This window comes from Xyrauchen texanus, chromosome 7, assembly GCF_025860055.1.
Source record: "Xyrauchen texanus isolate HMW12.3.18 chromosome 7, RBS_HiC_50CHRs, whole genome shotgun sequence".
Taxonomy (NCBI): domain Eukaryota; kingdom Metazoa; phylum Chordata; class Actinopteri; order Cypriniformes; family Catostomidae; genus Xyrauchen; species Xyrauchen texanus.
The window spans coordinates 51,286,931-51,304,846 of NC_068282.1; the positions used below are offsets into that span (position 1 = coordinate 51,286,931).

Genomic DNA, 17,916 nt, shown 5'->3' on the forward strand with positions numbered 1-17,916 from the left:
ATAGATGGATGATGGATAGAGATGGATGATGGATAGATGCAGATAGAGATGGATGATCGATAGATACAGATAGAGATGGATGATCGATAGATACAGATAGAGATAGATGATCGATAGATACAGATAGATGGATGATCGATAGATACAGATAGAGATAGATGATGGATAGATACAGATAGAGATGGATAGATACAGATAGAGATAGATGATCGATAGATTCATATAGAGATAGATGATCGATAGATACAGATAGATGGATGATCGATAGATACAGATAGACAGATGATCGATAGATACAGATAGAGATGGATAGATACAGATAGAGATAGATGATCGATAAATATAGATGGATGATGGATAGATACAGATAGAGATGGATGATGGATAGATGCAGATAGAGATGGATGATCGATAGATACAGATAGAGATGGATGATCGATAGATACAGATAGAGATAGATGATCGATAGATACAGATAGAGATAGATGATGGATAGATACAGATAGAGATGGATAGATACAGATAGAGATAGATGATCGATAGATACGGATAGATGGATGATCGATAGATACAGATAGAGATAGATGATCGATAGATACAGATAGAGATAGATGATCGATAGATACAGATAGATGGATGATCGATAGATACAGATAGATGGATGATCGATAGATACAGATATAGATAGATGATCGATAGATGGATACAGATAGATGGATGATCGATAGATGGATACAGATAGATGGATGATCGATAGATGGATACAGATAGATGGATGATCGATAGATACAGATAGATAGATGATCGATAGATAGATGATCGATAGATACAGAGATAGATGGATGATCGATAGATACAGATAGAGATAGATAGATGATCGATAGATACAGATACAGATAGATAGATGATCGATAGATACAGATACAGATAGACAGATGATCGATAGATACAGATAGAGATGGATGATCGATAGATACAGATAGATGGATGATCGATAGATATAGATAGATACGGATGGATTGGAAGATGATCGATAGATACGGATAGATGATCGATAGATACGGATAGATAGATGATCGATAGATACAGATAGATGGATGATCGATAGATATAGATAGATACGGATGGATTGGAAGATGATCGATAGATACAGATAGATAGATGATCGATAGATACAGATAGAGATGGATGATCGATAGATACAGATAGATACGGATGGATTGGAAGATGATCGATAGATACAGATAGAGATGGATGATCGATAGATACAGATAGATGGATGATGGATAGATGGATACAGATAGATGGATGATGGATAGATACAGATAGATGGATGATCGACAGATACAGATAGAGATGATCGATAGATATAGATAGATGGATGATCGATAGATACAGATAGAGATGGATGATCGATAGATACAGATAGATGGATGATGGATAGATGGATACAGATAGATGGATGATGGATAGATACAGATAGATGGATGATCGACAGATACAGATAGAGATAGATGATCGATAGATACAGATAGTGATGGATGATCGATAGATATAGATGGATGATGGATAGATACAGATAGATGGATGATCGATAGATACAGATAGATGGATACAGATAGATGGATGATGAATAGATACAGATAGATGGATGATCGACAGATACAGATAGAGATAGATGATCGATAGATACAGATAGAGATAGATGATGGATAGATACAGATAGAGATAGATGATCGACAGATACAGATAGAGATAGATGATGGATAGATACAGATAGAGATGGATGATGGATAGATACAGATAGATGGATGATCGATAGATAGAGATGGATGATGGATAGATACAGATAGAGATGGATGATGGATAGATACAGATAGAGATGGATGATCAATAGATATAGATAGATGGATGATCGATAGATACAGATAGAGATGGATGATCGATAGATACAGATAGATGGATGATCGATAGATACAGATAGATGGATGATCGATAGATACAGATAGATGGATGACCGATAGATACAGATAGAGATAGATGATCGATAGATGGATACAGATAGATGGATGATCGATAGATGGATACAGATAGATGGATGATCAATAGATGGATACAGATAGATGGATGATCGATAGATACAGATAGATAGATGATCGATAGATATAGATAGATGCGGATGGATTGGAAGATGATCGATAGATACGGATAGATAGATGATCGATAGATACGGATAGATAGATGATTGATAGATACGGATAGATGATCAATAGATACAGATAGATGGATGATCGATAGATATAGATAGATACGGATGGATTGGAAGATGATCGATAGATACAGATAGATAGATGATCGATAGATACAGATAGATAGATGATCGATAGATATAGATAGATACGGATGGATTGGAAGATGATCGATAGATACAGATAGATAGATGATCGATAGATACAGATAGAGATGGATGATCGATAGATACAGATAGATACGGATGGATTGGAAGATGATCGATAGATACAGATAGAGATGGATGATCGATAGATACAGATAGATGGATGATGGATAGATGGATACAGATAGATGGATGATGGATAGATACAGATAGATGGATGATCGACAGATACAGATAGAGATGATCGATAGATATAGATAGATGGATGATCGATAGATACAGATAGAGATGGATGATCGATAGATACAGATAGATGGATGATGGATAGATGGATACAGATAGATGGATGATGGATAGATACAGATAGATGGATGATCGACAGATGCAGATAGAGATAGATGATCGATAGATACAGATAGTGATGGATGATGGATAGATATAGATGGATGATGGATAGATACAGATAGATGGATGATCGATAGATACAGATAGATGGATACAGATAGATGGATGATGGATAGATACAGATAGATGGATGATCGACAGATACAGATAGAGATAGATGATCGATAGATACAGATAGAGATGGATGATCGATAGATATAGATGGATGATGGATAGATACAGATAGAGATGGATGATGGATAGATACAGATAGAGATGGATGATCGATAGATACAGATAGAGATAGATGATGGATAGATACAGATAGAGATAGATGATCGACAGATACAGATAGAGATGGATGATGGATAGATACAGATAGATGGATGATGGATAGATACAGATAGATGGATGATGGATAGATACAGATAGAGATGGATGATCGATAGATACAGATAGAGATAGATGATGGATAGATACAGATAGAGATAGATGATGGATAGATACAGATAGAGATAGATGATGGATAGATACAGATAGAGATGGATGATGGATAGATACAGATAGATGGATGATCGATAGATACAGATAGAGATGGATGATGGATAGATACAGATAGAGATGGATGATGGATAGATACAGATAGAGATGGATGATCAATAGATATAGATAGATGGATGATCGATAGATACAGATAGATGGATGATCGATAGATACAGATAGATGGATGATCGATAGATACAGATAGATGGATGATCGATAGATACAGATAGAGATAGATGATCGATAGATGGATACAGATAGATGGATGATCGATAGATGGATACAGATAGATGGATGATCGATAGATACAGATAGATAGATGATCGATAGATATAGATAGATGCGGATGGATTGGAAGATGATCGATAGATGATCGATAGATACGGATAGATAGATGATTGATAGATACGGATAGATAGATGATCAATAGATACAGATAGATGGATGATCGATAGATACAGATAGATACGGATGGATTGGAAGATGATCGATAGATACGGATAGATGGATGATCGATAGATACAGATAGATGGATGATCGATAGATACAGATAGATGGATGATCGATAGATGGATACAGATAGATGGATGATCGATAGATAGATACAGATAGAGATAGATGATCGATAGATACAGATAGATGGATGATCGATAGATACAGATAGAGATGGATGATCGATAGATACAGATGGATGATCGATAGATACGGATAGATGGATGATCGATAGATACAGATAGAGATAGATGATCGATAGATACAGATAGAGATGAATGATCGATAGATATAGATGGATGATGGATAGAAACAGATAGATGGATGATGGATAGATACAGATAGAGATGGATGATGGATAGAAACAGATAGATGGATGATGGATAGAAACAGATAGATGGATGATGGATAGATACAGATAGAGATGGATGATGGATAGATACAGATAGAGATGGATGATCGATAGATACAGATAGAGATAGATGATCGATAGATACAGATAGAGATAGATGATCGATAGATACAGATAGAGATAGATGATCGATAGGTACAGATAGATGGATGATCGACAGATACAGATAGAGATGGATGATCGACAGATACAGATAGAGATGGATGATGGATAGATACAGATAGATGGATGATGGGTAGATACAGATAGATGGATGATGGATAGATACAGATAGAGATGGATGATGGATAGATACAGATAGAGATGGATGATCGATAGATATAGATGGATGATCGATAGATACAGATAGATGGATGATCGATAGATACAGATAGATGGATGATCGATAGATACAGATAGAGATAGATGATCGATAGATGGATACAGATAGATGGATGATCGATAGATGGATACAGATAGATGGATGATCAATAGATGGATACAGATAGATGGATGATCGATAGATACAGATAGATAGATGATCGATAGATATAGATAGATACGGATGGATTGGAAGATGATCGATGAGATCTGGATAGATAGATGATCGATGAGATCACGGATAGATAGATGATCGATAGATACAGATAGATAGATGATCGATAGATACAGATAGATGGATGATCGATAGATATAGATAGATACTGGATGGATTGGAAGATGATCGATAGATACAGATAGATAGATGATCGATAGATACAGATAGAGATGGATGATCGATAGATACAGATAGAATACTGGATGGATTGGAAGATGATCGATGAGATACTGGATAGATGGATGATCGATAGATACAGATAGATGGATGATCGATAGATACAGATAGATGGATGATCGATAGATACAGATAGATGGATGATCGATAGATGGATACAGATAGATGGATGATCGATAGATAGATACAGATAGAGATAGATGATCGATAGATACAGATAGATGGATGATCGATAGATACAGATAGAGATGGATGATCGATAGATACAGATGGATGATCGATAGAATACTGGATAGATGGATGATCGATAGATACAGATAGAGATAGATGATCGATAGATACAGATAGAGATGGATGATCGATAGATATAGATGGATGATGGATAGAAACAGATAGATGGATGATGGATAGATACAGATAGAGATGGATGATCGATAGATATAGATGGATGATGGATAGAAACAGATAGATGGATGATGGATAGATACAGATAGAGATGGATGATGGATAGATACAGATAGAGATGGATGATCGATAGATACAGATAGAGATAGATGATCGATAGATACAGATAGATGGATGATCGACAGATACAGATAGAGATGGATGATCGACAGATACAGATAGAGATGGATGATGGATAGATACAGATAGATGGATGATGGATAGATACAGATAGATGGATGATGGATAGATACAGATAGAGATGGATGATGGATAGATACAGATAGAGATGGATGATGGATAGATACAGATAGAGATAGATGATCGATAGATACAGATAGATGGATGATCGACAGATACAGATAGATGGATGATCGACAGATACAGATAGATGGATGATCGACAGATACAGATAGAGATAGATGATCGATAGATGGATACAGATAGATGGATGATCGATAGATGGATACAGATAGATGGATGATCAATAGATGGATACAGATAGATGGATGATCGATAGATACAGATAGATAGATGATCGATAGATATAGATAGATACGGATGGATTGGAAGATGATCGATAGATACGGATAGATAGATGATCGATAGATACGGATAGATAGATGATCGATAGATACGGATAGATAGATGATCGATAGATACAGATAGATGGATGATCGATAGATATAGATAGATACTGGATGGATTGGAAGATGATCGATAGAATACGGATAGATAGATGATCGATAGAATACGGATAGATAGATGATCGATAGATACGGATAGATAGATGATCGATAGATACAGATAGATGGATGATCGATAGATATAGATAGATACGGATGGATTGGAAGATGATCGATAGATACAGATAGATAGATGATCGATAGATACAGATAGAGATGGATGATCGATAGATACAGATAGATACGGATGGATTGGAAGATGATCGATAGATACGGATAGATGGATGATCGATAGATACAGATAGATGGATGATCGATAGATACAGATAGATGGATGATCGATAGATGGATACAGATAGATGGATGATCGATAGATAGCTACAGATAGAGATAGATGATCGATAGATACAGATAGATGGATGATCGATAGATACAGATAGAGATGGATGATCGATAGATACAGATGGATGATCGATAGATACGGATAGATGGATGATCGATAGATACAGATAGAGATAGATGATCGATAGATACAGATAGAGATGGATGATCGATAGATATAGATGGATGATGGATAGAAACAGATAGATGGATGATGGATAGATACAGATAGAGATGGATGATGGATAGATACAGATAGAGATGGATGATCGATAGATACAGATAGAGATAGATGATCGATAGATACAGATAGAGATAGATGATCGATAGATACAGATAGATGGATGATCGACAGATACAGATAGAGATGGATGATCGACAGATACAGATAGAGATGGATGATGGATAGATACAGATAGATGGATGATGGATAGATACAGATAGATGGATGATGGATAGATACAGATAGAGATGGATGATGGATAGATACAGATAGAGATGGATGATCGATAGATATAGATGGATGATCGATAGATACAGATAGATGGATGATCGATAGATACAGATAGATGGATGATCGATAGATACAGATAGAGATAGATGATCGATAGATGGATACAGATAGATGGATGATCGATAGATGGATACAGATAGATGGATGATCAATAGATGGATACAGATAGATAGATGATCGATAGATATAGATAGATATGGATGGATTGGAAGATGATCGATAGATACGGATAGATAGATGATCGATAGATACGGATAGATAGATGATCGATAGATACAGATAGATAGATGATCGATAGATACAGATAGATGGATGATCGATAGATATAGATAGATACGGATGGATTGGAAGATGATCGATAGATACAGATAGATAGATGATCGATAGATACAGATAGAGATGGATGATCGATAGATACAGATAGATACGGATGGATTGGAAGATGATCGATAGATACGGATAGATGGATGATCGATAGATACAGATAGATGGATGATCGATAGATACAGATAGATGGATGATCGATAGATACAGATAGATGGATGATCGATAGATACAGATAGATGGATGATCGATAGATGGATACAGATAGATGGATGATCGATAGATAGATACAGATAGAGATAGATGATCGATAGATACAGATAGATGGATGATCGATAGATACAGATAGAGATGGATGATCGATAGATACGGATAGATGGATGATCGATAGATACGGATAGATGGATGATCGATAGATACAGATAGAGATAGATGATCGATAGATACAGATAGAGATGGATGATCGATAGATATAGATGGATGATGGATAGAAACAGATAGATGGATGATGGATAGATACAGATAGAGATGGATGATCGATAGATACAGATAGAGATAGATGATCGATAGATACAGATAGAGATGGATGATCGATAGATATAGATGGATGATGGATAGAAACAGATAGATGGATGATGGATAGATACAGATAGAGATGGATGATCGATAGATATAGATGGATGATGGATAGAAACAGATAGATGGATGATGGATAGATACAGATAGAGATGGATGATGGATAGATACAGATAGAGATGGATGATCGATAGATACAGATAGAGATAGATGATCGATAGATACAGATAGAGATAGATGATCGATAGATACAGATAGATGGATGATCGACAGATACAGATAGAGATGGATGATCGACAGATACAGATAGAGATGGATGATGGATAGATACAGATAGATGGATGATGGATAGATACAGATAGATGGATGATGGATAGATACAGATAGAGATGGATGATGGATAGATACAGATAGAGATGGATGATGGATAGATACAGATAGATGGATGATCGACAGATACAGATATATGGATGATCGACAGATACAGATAGATGGATGATCGACAGATACAGATAGAGATAGATGATCGATAGATGGATACAGATAGATGGATGATCGATAGATGGATACAGATAGATGGATGATCAATAGATGGATACAGATAGATGGATGATCGATAGATACAGATAGATAGATGATCGATAGATATAGATAGATACGGATGGATTGGAAGATGATCGATAGATACGGATAGATAGATGATCGATAGATACGGATAGATAGATGATCGATAGATACAGATAGATAGATGATCGATAGATACAGATAGATGGATGATCGATAGATATAGATAGATACGGATGGATTGGAAGATGATCGATAGATACGGATAGATAGATGATCGATAGATACGGATAGATAGATGATCGATAGATACAGATAGATAGATGATCGATAGATATAGATAGATACGGATGGATTGGAAGATGATCGATAGATACAGATAGATAGATGATCGATAGATACAGATAGAGATGGATGATCGATAGATACAGATAGATACGGATGGATTGGAAGATGATCGATAGATACGGATAGATGGATGATCGATAGATACAGATAGATGGATGATCGATAGATACAGATAGATGGATGATCGATAGATACAGATAGATGGATGATCGATAGATGGATACAGATAGATGGATGATCGATAGATGGATACAGATAGATGGATGATCGATAGATAGATACAGATAGAGATAGATGATCGATAGATACAGATAGATGGATGATCGATAGATACAGATAGAGATGGATGATCGATAGATACAGATGGATGATCGATAGATACGGATAGATGGATGATCGATAGATACAGATAGAGATAGATGATCGATAGATACAGATAGATGATCGATAGATACAGATAGATGATTGATAGATACGGATAGATGGATGATCGATAGATACAGATAGAGATAGATGATCGATAGATACAGATAGAGATGGATGATCGATAGATATAGATGGATGATGGATAGAAACAGATAGATGGATGATGGATAGATACAGATAGAGATGGATGATGGATAGATACAGATAGAGATGGATGATGGATAGATACAGATAGATGGATGATCGATAGATACAGATAGAGATAGATGATCGATAGATGGATACAGATAGATGGATGATCGATAGATGGATACAGATAGATGGATGATCAATAGATGGATACAGATAGATGGATGATTGATAGATACAGATAGATAGATGGATGATCGATAGATACAGATAGAGATAGATAGATGATCGATAGATACAGATACAGATAGACAGATGATCGATAGATACAGATAGAGATGGATGATCGATAGATACAGATAGATGGATGATCGATAGATACAGATAGATGGATGATCGATAGATACAGATAGATGGATGATCGATAGATATAGATAGATACGGATGGATTGGAAGATGATCGATAGATACGGATAGATAGATGATCGACAGATACGGATAGATAGATGATCGATAGATACAGATAGATGGATGATAGATAGATACGGATGGATTGGAAGATGATCGATAGATACAGATAGATAGATGATCGATAGATACAGATAGAGATGGATGATCGATAGATACAGATAGATACGGATGGATTGGAAGATGATCGATAGATACGGATAGATGGATGAGCGATAGATACAGATAGAGATAGATGATCGATAGATACAGATAGATGGATGATCGATAGATACAGATAGATGGATGATCGATAGATGGATACAGATAGATGGACGATCGATAGATAGATACAGATAGAGATAGATGATCGATAGATACAGATAGAGATAGATGATCGATAGATACAGATAGAGATGATGATCGATAGATACAGATAGATGGATGATCGATAGATACAGATAGAGATAGATGATTGATAGATACAGATAGATGGATGATCGATAGATGGATACGGATAGATGGATGATCGATAGATACAGATAGAGATAGATGATCGATAGATACGGATAGATGGATGATCGATAGATACAGATAGAGATAGATGATTGATAGATACAGATAGATGGATGATCGATAGATACAGATAGATGGATGATCGATAGATACAGATAGATAGATGATCGATAGATACAGATAGATGGATGATCGATAGATACAGATAGAGATAGATGATCGATAGATGGATACAGATAGATGGATGATCGATAGATACAGATGGATGATCGATAGATACAGATAGAGATGGATGATCGATAGATGGATACAGATAGATGGATGATCGATAGATACAGATAGAGATAGATGATTGATAGATACAGATAGATGATCGATAGATACAGATAGATGGATGATCGATAGATGGATACAGATAGATGTATGATCGATAGATGGATACAGATAGATGGATGATCGATAGATACAGATAGAGATAGATGATCGATAGAAACAGATAGATAGATGATCGATAGATACAGATAGATAGATGGATGGATGGATAGATTGGAAGATGATAGATAGATAGTTGGATGGATGGATTGGTAGATGATAGATAGATAGATGGATGATAGACTGGAAAATGATCGATAGATATAGATTGATGGATGGATTGGAAGATGATAGATATAGATAGATGATCGATAGATATAGATAGATAGATTAATGCAGCGTAAATGATTTTGTAAAGTAGATTTAGTGTAAAAACATGATTGTAAACTATTATTTCGGTTATTTTGCATGTGTGTGCATGTCACATGATGCCTCGCATCAAGGTCAATCAATCACATTTATGTCTATAGCACATTTAAAAACAACAGAAGTGCTTTACAAAAAGAAACATAAATAAATAATGCACATTCAGAGAACATAAATACAAACCCAACACAAATAAACGTAGTTACACACACTGGACACTAGATGATTCTTAAATGAGATTTAAATACACCAACTGTGGTACAAGATCTGATACTATTCCAAAGACGAAGACACGAGGAATGATGAAAAGAAGACTGTGAGGACCTTCGAGGTCTGTTAGCAGTATAGCGTAAGGAGGTGCCAAGCCATTAAGACAAAAACTAATAAAATCTTAAACTGAATTCTGAATTTAACTGGGACCAGTGGCGAGAACACGGGCGATATACCAGCATGCTATCTGCACACGTGACAATGAGGCGTGAGAAACACCTGCAGCATTAGGATAGATAGACCTAACCCTAAACAGATTTTTAAATATTCCTCTTATTTACCTGAATTGCTTGAAAATTGGTTAGAATAATTTCCAGAAACTGCTGGTCCACAATAATCATTAATATATTTGATATTTTATTAGTGTCGCCCTTTTAGTGTTACATGCATCAACCCAATCTGGATTGGAGGCATATGATTTGTGGCCAATGTGTATTTTAATAATAATATGTATAATTTGTATACACTAGGGGTGTTACAGTATTTTCATGGTATGATAACGTCACAAAAAATACCATGCTATTACAGTATTAAGGTGTATTACTAATATTAATAACAGTTTAATATTTAGTTATACAATTAGTTTTATTTTTCTACTTGTAACTGCTCTACTGCCATTTAATTGTATGCCATGCTGCCAAATATTATTTTAAATTTATTATTTTTATACATCAAATTTAATTCTGTAAAAAAAAAAAAATAAAAAAAAAAATCTGTATAAATATAATATAATAAAAATATCAACTGAAATGTAAATATACTTGACAATCAAAGTCAGTTCTGTTCCAAATTTTAGGTCAAGTGCTCAGACGCAGGACCAGAAATGTCCAAAAAAACACAAATGAGGATTCATAAGACCTGTTGCCATTATTACACTGATAAACATTATTAATCTGAATTACGGCCACATACAAACAAATACAATTACAGTTCATATATTTGAGCATTTATGTACACATTTCCACAAGCGTGTGTTATACTTAAGGTGCTTTATGCAACCGGGCATTGAGACTTACTTGTTATTAAATAATATATTAATACAATAAATCTTCATTCAGGCAATAATGTGAGGTTTCCATGGTTACATGGGCGGAGAGTAAGATATAAAATGAATTTTAGAAACACCTCTCAAACCACATGTGACATTATAACATTATATAAGATGTTTACAAGATTAGAAATATTATAATAACTTCTAAAATAACTGGTTACAATGTAAGCGCTGTTAGCAGTTAGGGGCAGCAACAATTTTCAGCAACAGTGAAACTTGATGCAGTTGTCAAAAAACATCCATTTAGTGAATGTTTAAATGGAAAACGATTGAAAAACAGCAAAAACACGTTCAGTTTGAACAGCCCCTTGTTCCCATGACACAGCACTAGCTGAAGTTTCTCAAAGTGTCCTCTCAGAAAGAGACTTTTTTTTCAATTGACTGTAGATACATTTACACTGTATTCAGCACTGCATTGATAAATATCCTGATTCTGTTTTACTGTGAGAGATACCGCTCCAAATGATTCAGTGAGAGCATGCGGAACGAATTGGACTGAATCACGAATCGATTCAGACCATTTTGCAAGTCTGTTTGACCAATTCACTGAACAGAACCGACTCAAAATAATGATTCATTCATAAATTGGGCATCGCTAGTTCTTTTAAACAGCCAGCAGCAATACGGGACACACTTCATGATTGATGAAATATTCTGAGAGTAAATGATTGTGGTACACCCAGTATACGGCCGTACAGCTGCAGACGCCACTGATGAGAAATACCTGAATACAAAGAATTACAGTAATCCAGTCTGGAAGAAATAAAACATGTACAACAACCTCCAGATCCTTAAAAGACAGAAAAGGTTTCAATTTTGCAATGGCCTTTAGTTGGAAGAAGTCACTCCAAACTAAAGTCATGCCAAGACTTGATTGTGTAAATTAGAGGCAAGGGGGATGATTAATTATATGTTTAGTTGAGTCAGCGGGGACAAACACGCTGGAGATAGATAGGGGGTGTTCACACTTGGCAGGTTAGGTTCGATTCGTGTGAATGCTGCCATCCGGACCTTGCTGCCTAACAGGATGTGATGTCACAAGATGCGACCCTAAAAATCACGTGATTTGATAACATAGAAAGAGCTGTAAGAGCGGTGTACGTAAAACAAAATGAGCAGAGGGCAAACATGGAGCAATGAGGAGGTCAAGTTCCTTATTAACATTTGGTCCGACGAGCATATTTACAGTATACTGGAAAAAACGCATAAAAATGCTCAAGTGTTCAAAATGTTCAGTGATGGAGGGAAAGTGGGCAAGTTCAGCAATTTCTGTCACAATATAAACATCATAAAAGCTGTCCAATCAGGTCGTGACCTTATCCTGATGCCTTTGGTTTTGTATCTTTAGGTTCAGTGTTAAACATGCCAGCGTGAACGCTGAATAAACCACGACTAAACGTATCATTTTCTTTTCTGGTCCGGAGCAAGAGGACCGAACTACAAGTGTGAACACACCCTTACTTGCCATCCAAACAGTGAAAAAGTGAATGTAAAGCAGAATATATAGAATAGAGGCAGATAAAGCCAAGTATTTCCAGCTGATGATAGACATGATACGCATTAGAAATATATGTAAACAATCACAGAATATAACGTGTCAGTATATTTCACTGAAGTTAGGTCTAATGCTTTATTAGCACATGCTAACTTTACCTGATATGAGGACATCTGTCTTCAAACACTAACTGTATAAAATAGGAACATTGCAGGTTTTTGGCATTTGTTTAGTCAGTAGACAGATAAATCTGGTGAAAATGTTTATTCGGTCTGTACTGTGAAGAATAAAAGAAGTATGCTGACTAGAGAGCACTTCATGATTCAATTACATGGAGTTTAAAAGTCTTCAGTTTGTGCAGAGAATAAATCCGATTAACACTGAATTAAGGCCATTCAAGCAGGACTGTTTATTTACATCCTTTACACAAACAAACGGTTGTTGATTTACAGAGACATTCTTGAGAATGCACCGAAGTGAACCGGAGACCGAGTGGAAAACGTGGATTTAACGGATCATTTTCGAGCAACGATCCCCAAAGATCTTGTGTTAAAAACTGCGGCAAAGGAAACCTTTAAACGCTTTGTAGACTTTCGTAAATGTGTCAAATGGAGAGACATTAATTTTCCTTAGAAATACATTTCGGGGATCGACGGATATTTCAATCGAGACGAGCGACAGAAATGTCCCACCTGAAGAGTCAGAACATATGTTACCTGTCTCAGGTTACGGAACTGACAGTGCGGGACGTGCGAAATCACACCCGGATATTTCTGACAAGTTTTCAGAGGGTGTGAACAGACAAAATCTGATGTGAGTCGGACAGTCATGGGGAACTCCAACCGCAGCACGACGGACGATAAAACCGGCGGGAAAGCAGAGCAGAATGTGCCAATAAATCCAAACCAGGCGGTGGATAAACACAAAAGACCCGAAATATCAGTGATAAAAGAGTCAGAAGAGACTGTGTTTACTTCAGCTGATAATGGTGGACCGAAAGGCGAATCTGAGGCGAGATGTCAGAATGAACATAAGACGGACACCTCAAACATCACACGCGAAGATTTCTCCGAGGTTCCGACGAACAGTTCCCCGCAGGTCCGTCGCAGTGAAGTGCCGAGAAACTCGGTGTATCTCTCGGGCAGATGTAAAGACTGTCCGCGGGCTGACAGCGACTATGAAGCCGCCGCAGTGACGCTGGAGCCGCTGGAACACGAGTGGATGATGTGCGCGTCTGACGGACAGTGGGAGAGTCTCCATCGGCTGCTCCTCAGAGATCACAGCCTCATCACCCGGAAAGACTTCGTTACAGGATTCACCTGCCTGCACTGGGCTGCTAAACTCGGGAAACACGAACTGATTGTCATGTTGATCAACTTTGCTACAGAACATCAAGTGCCTCTCAACATGAACGCGCGCTCCAGCGTCGGGTACACGCCTCTCCATTTAGCGGTGATGCACAATCACATCGAGGTGGTGAAATTATTAGTCGGAGCGTTTGACGCCGATGTGGAGGCGAGAGATTACAACGGCAAAAAAGCATGTCAGTACCTGAAGAGTGACATTGCGCAAAACATTCTTGACATCGTGGGCGCATGTGTTGAAACTGACGCGGAAAACGGGGGTGTTCAAGACACGAATCGCTGGAGACTGTCGCGAGTTATTCAGTCCAGTTTCAGACCTCTTAAACCACAAAAACACAACAGTGAAGAGGACTCGTGCAACACTAAACAAAAGTCTCTCTACAGGAAATCTTCTTTTACTAAAATGAAACCCAGTCTTCATAGAATCCACACCAGGTCGCAGATTGTCCACAGCACTTCTTTCTTTGAAACATTTGAGAAAGAAGCCACAGAAGAGCCCCCAAATCCATAAAGACCCAAATCAAACCTCTGAATATCTGCAGAACTCAAACCCATCAGCTTATTTTTCTTCATTCTGCTTTGAACACTTCTTGTGAAATCACAATAGAAATACTGTCAATTCCTTCTTAAATTATGTTTTGATTTCATAATATTAATCTGCTAATAACTGAATTACTATAAAAACTTTCTTTAGGAGCAAATAAATACATTTCTTTGAAATTCTGTATAAAGGAATTAGAGTTGCAGACATTAGAGTTTCTCTCACATGATTTTATCTGTTTAGAAGCGACAATGTTGTTTTTTTGTAATTGCTCAGTGTATTTAAATCACTTCTAAAGTTTTGAAAGATTTCTTATGATGAATCGCTGGTTTCGTAAGATTTTTCAAACATACTCTTCGTTCACTATCGTCAGATGAATAAATGTTTCCAGTATCAAGTTTGTCCAATGACAGTTTCTGCCGCTCCTGTTGGTGAATATTTTCACAGTGAGATTGGCCGTTGTTGTGGCATCAGCTGTGTGTGTGTGTTCATTCAGATGGGCGTTCTGTAATGTCAGCGCTGTTGAATCATCAGCACAACACAGACAGCTTAAGTGTAAGGCTTTATATTCATAATATCACATACACACCACCAGGGCCGGCCCAAGCCTTTATGGGGCCCTAAGCAGAATTTGATTTGGGGGTCCCTCGGTGCCACCAATATGATTGCATATTGTCAATGCTTGATTATTCACACACTATAAATCTAACACACCCCTTATCAATTGTATTAGTTGTAGCTGTGTTGCTTACAACATACCAATGTCTGCATGGCATGATTTTACCCTTCTATGATTTTAATTGTAACAGTAGCACACCTATATTTACCCAATCCTGTTGATCCTCTGTTACCAGTTTTGTGACTTCCTACAGAACAATTTGCAGCAGAAGCTGTAGACTGCATCATTTCTTTTTGAATAAGTGAGCAGCTCCACTTACATTATTTCCCCATTAATTTATTTTCTGTAGGTGTTTTCAGGGAATGTGAAGTTTTCCTTTATAGGCAGTGGCCCTCTGCTTACCAGATCAGTCCTTTCTGAGTCGGACAGGATAGATGACCACATCAGTGGATGTACATGATGGGAAGTGCTCCTCGCATGCAGAGGATGGACCTGATGAAAGATGAAAATAATAATAATAAAAGCTAGCCATGTTAGATGTCATATTAGAAGGTAATGCAACTGTCAAAAACAAAGGCATGGTTTATCCATATAAATATAATGATCTGTTGAAAAATCATCATCAGCTGTAGCACTAGCACTTGGGGCAGGTGGCGTTGGTTTTGCCCCACCTCCAAAATATTTCAACAGGGAAGTCTCATAAGGGTACATATTTGACAGAACAGAATGTAATTTTCTCAACACAAATGAATATACACAGCAGCAATTCATCTGTACACCTAAAACAACAACTCTTAATCTATAACTAGCTAACTGAGGCAGAATGATACTGGAATATAATAGCCAAGATCCCAAAATGGTAGACTAATGTAAATAATGTTAAGTTGTTATCAGTACAAAGTTTATGGAACAGAAGCTTATTTTTATTACAAAAATATATACCCAGGAAAGTTATTTTTACACAGAAGACAACAACTTTAATCTAAAACTAGCTAAGTAATATGTTGTACTATAATATATTAAGATGACAAGGCTATTTGCGGATGTTTAATCAAACTTTCCTAAAAAAAGAAGATATGCTACCTAGGCTATGATAACTAACTAGCCAGCTAATGTTAGCTCGTAACATAGCCTAGCTACTTAACATACCTTTATCTTGCTGTTTATCTCTTCCTCTGTTTTATTCTTTTTCATTTTCTCTGCACCAGAGGATATGTCCTTTTTTATGACATTGCTGATTTGCTGTCTGAATGTGCTTGCATCCTGCAGCCCGTTAAATTAATATTGCGTTTTTGTATAATTACCATTGTCCATTGACAGTATATCACAAAAACAAAAACAAAATCAAGCTGTCATTTCATGTGCTCTTGGAGGCCCCCTGGTGGCCACGGGGGCCCTAAAGCAGCCGCTTAGTTCGCTTATGCCTTGGGCCGGCTCTGTACACCCCAGTCACTGAAAAACACTTGTGCTCATGGATGTTACAGAGAATAAGCAATACGTAAC

General features: G+C 36.8%; 2 protein-coding genes across 2 annotated transcripts in view; one reads left to right on the forward strand and one right to left on the reverse strand.

Annotated features, from left to right (window-relative positions):
• The first annotated feature begins 14,086 nt into the window (after positions 1-14,086).
• On the forward strand, positions 14,087-16,179 carry sowahcb (sosondowah ankyrin repeat domain family Cb). The gene has a single exon (XM_052130812.1). It carries the CDS (start codon positions 14,718-14,720, stop codon positions 15,762-15,764), a length of 1,047 nt encoding a protein of 348 aa, XP_051986772.1. The 5' UTR covers positions 14,087-14,717; the 3' UTR covers positions 15,765-16,179.
• Positions 16,180-17,460: 1,281 nt separating this feature from the next.
• LOC127646140 (mpv17-like protein) overlaps positions 17,461-17,916 on the reverse strand; it is a 1,590-nt gene continuing 1,134 nt past the window's right edge. Inside the window, exon 3 of the mRNA XM_052129591.1 lies at positions 17,461-17,474. Coding sequence (XP_051985551.1) covers positions 17,461-17,474 — 14 coding nt within the window. The remainder of the gene's footprint in view (positions 17,475-17,916) is intronic.

What these genes read in the sequence shown, in the direction of transcription:
- sowahcb (XM_052130812.1), top strand. Translation starts at nt 14,718, where the DNA reads ATGGGGAACTCCAACCGCAGCACGACGGACGATAAAACCGGCGGGAAA.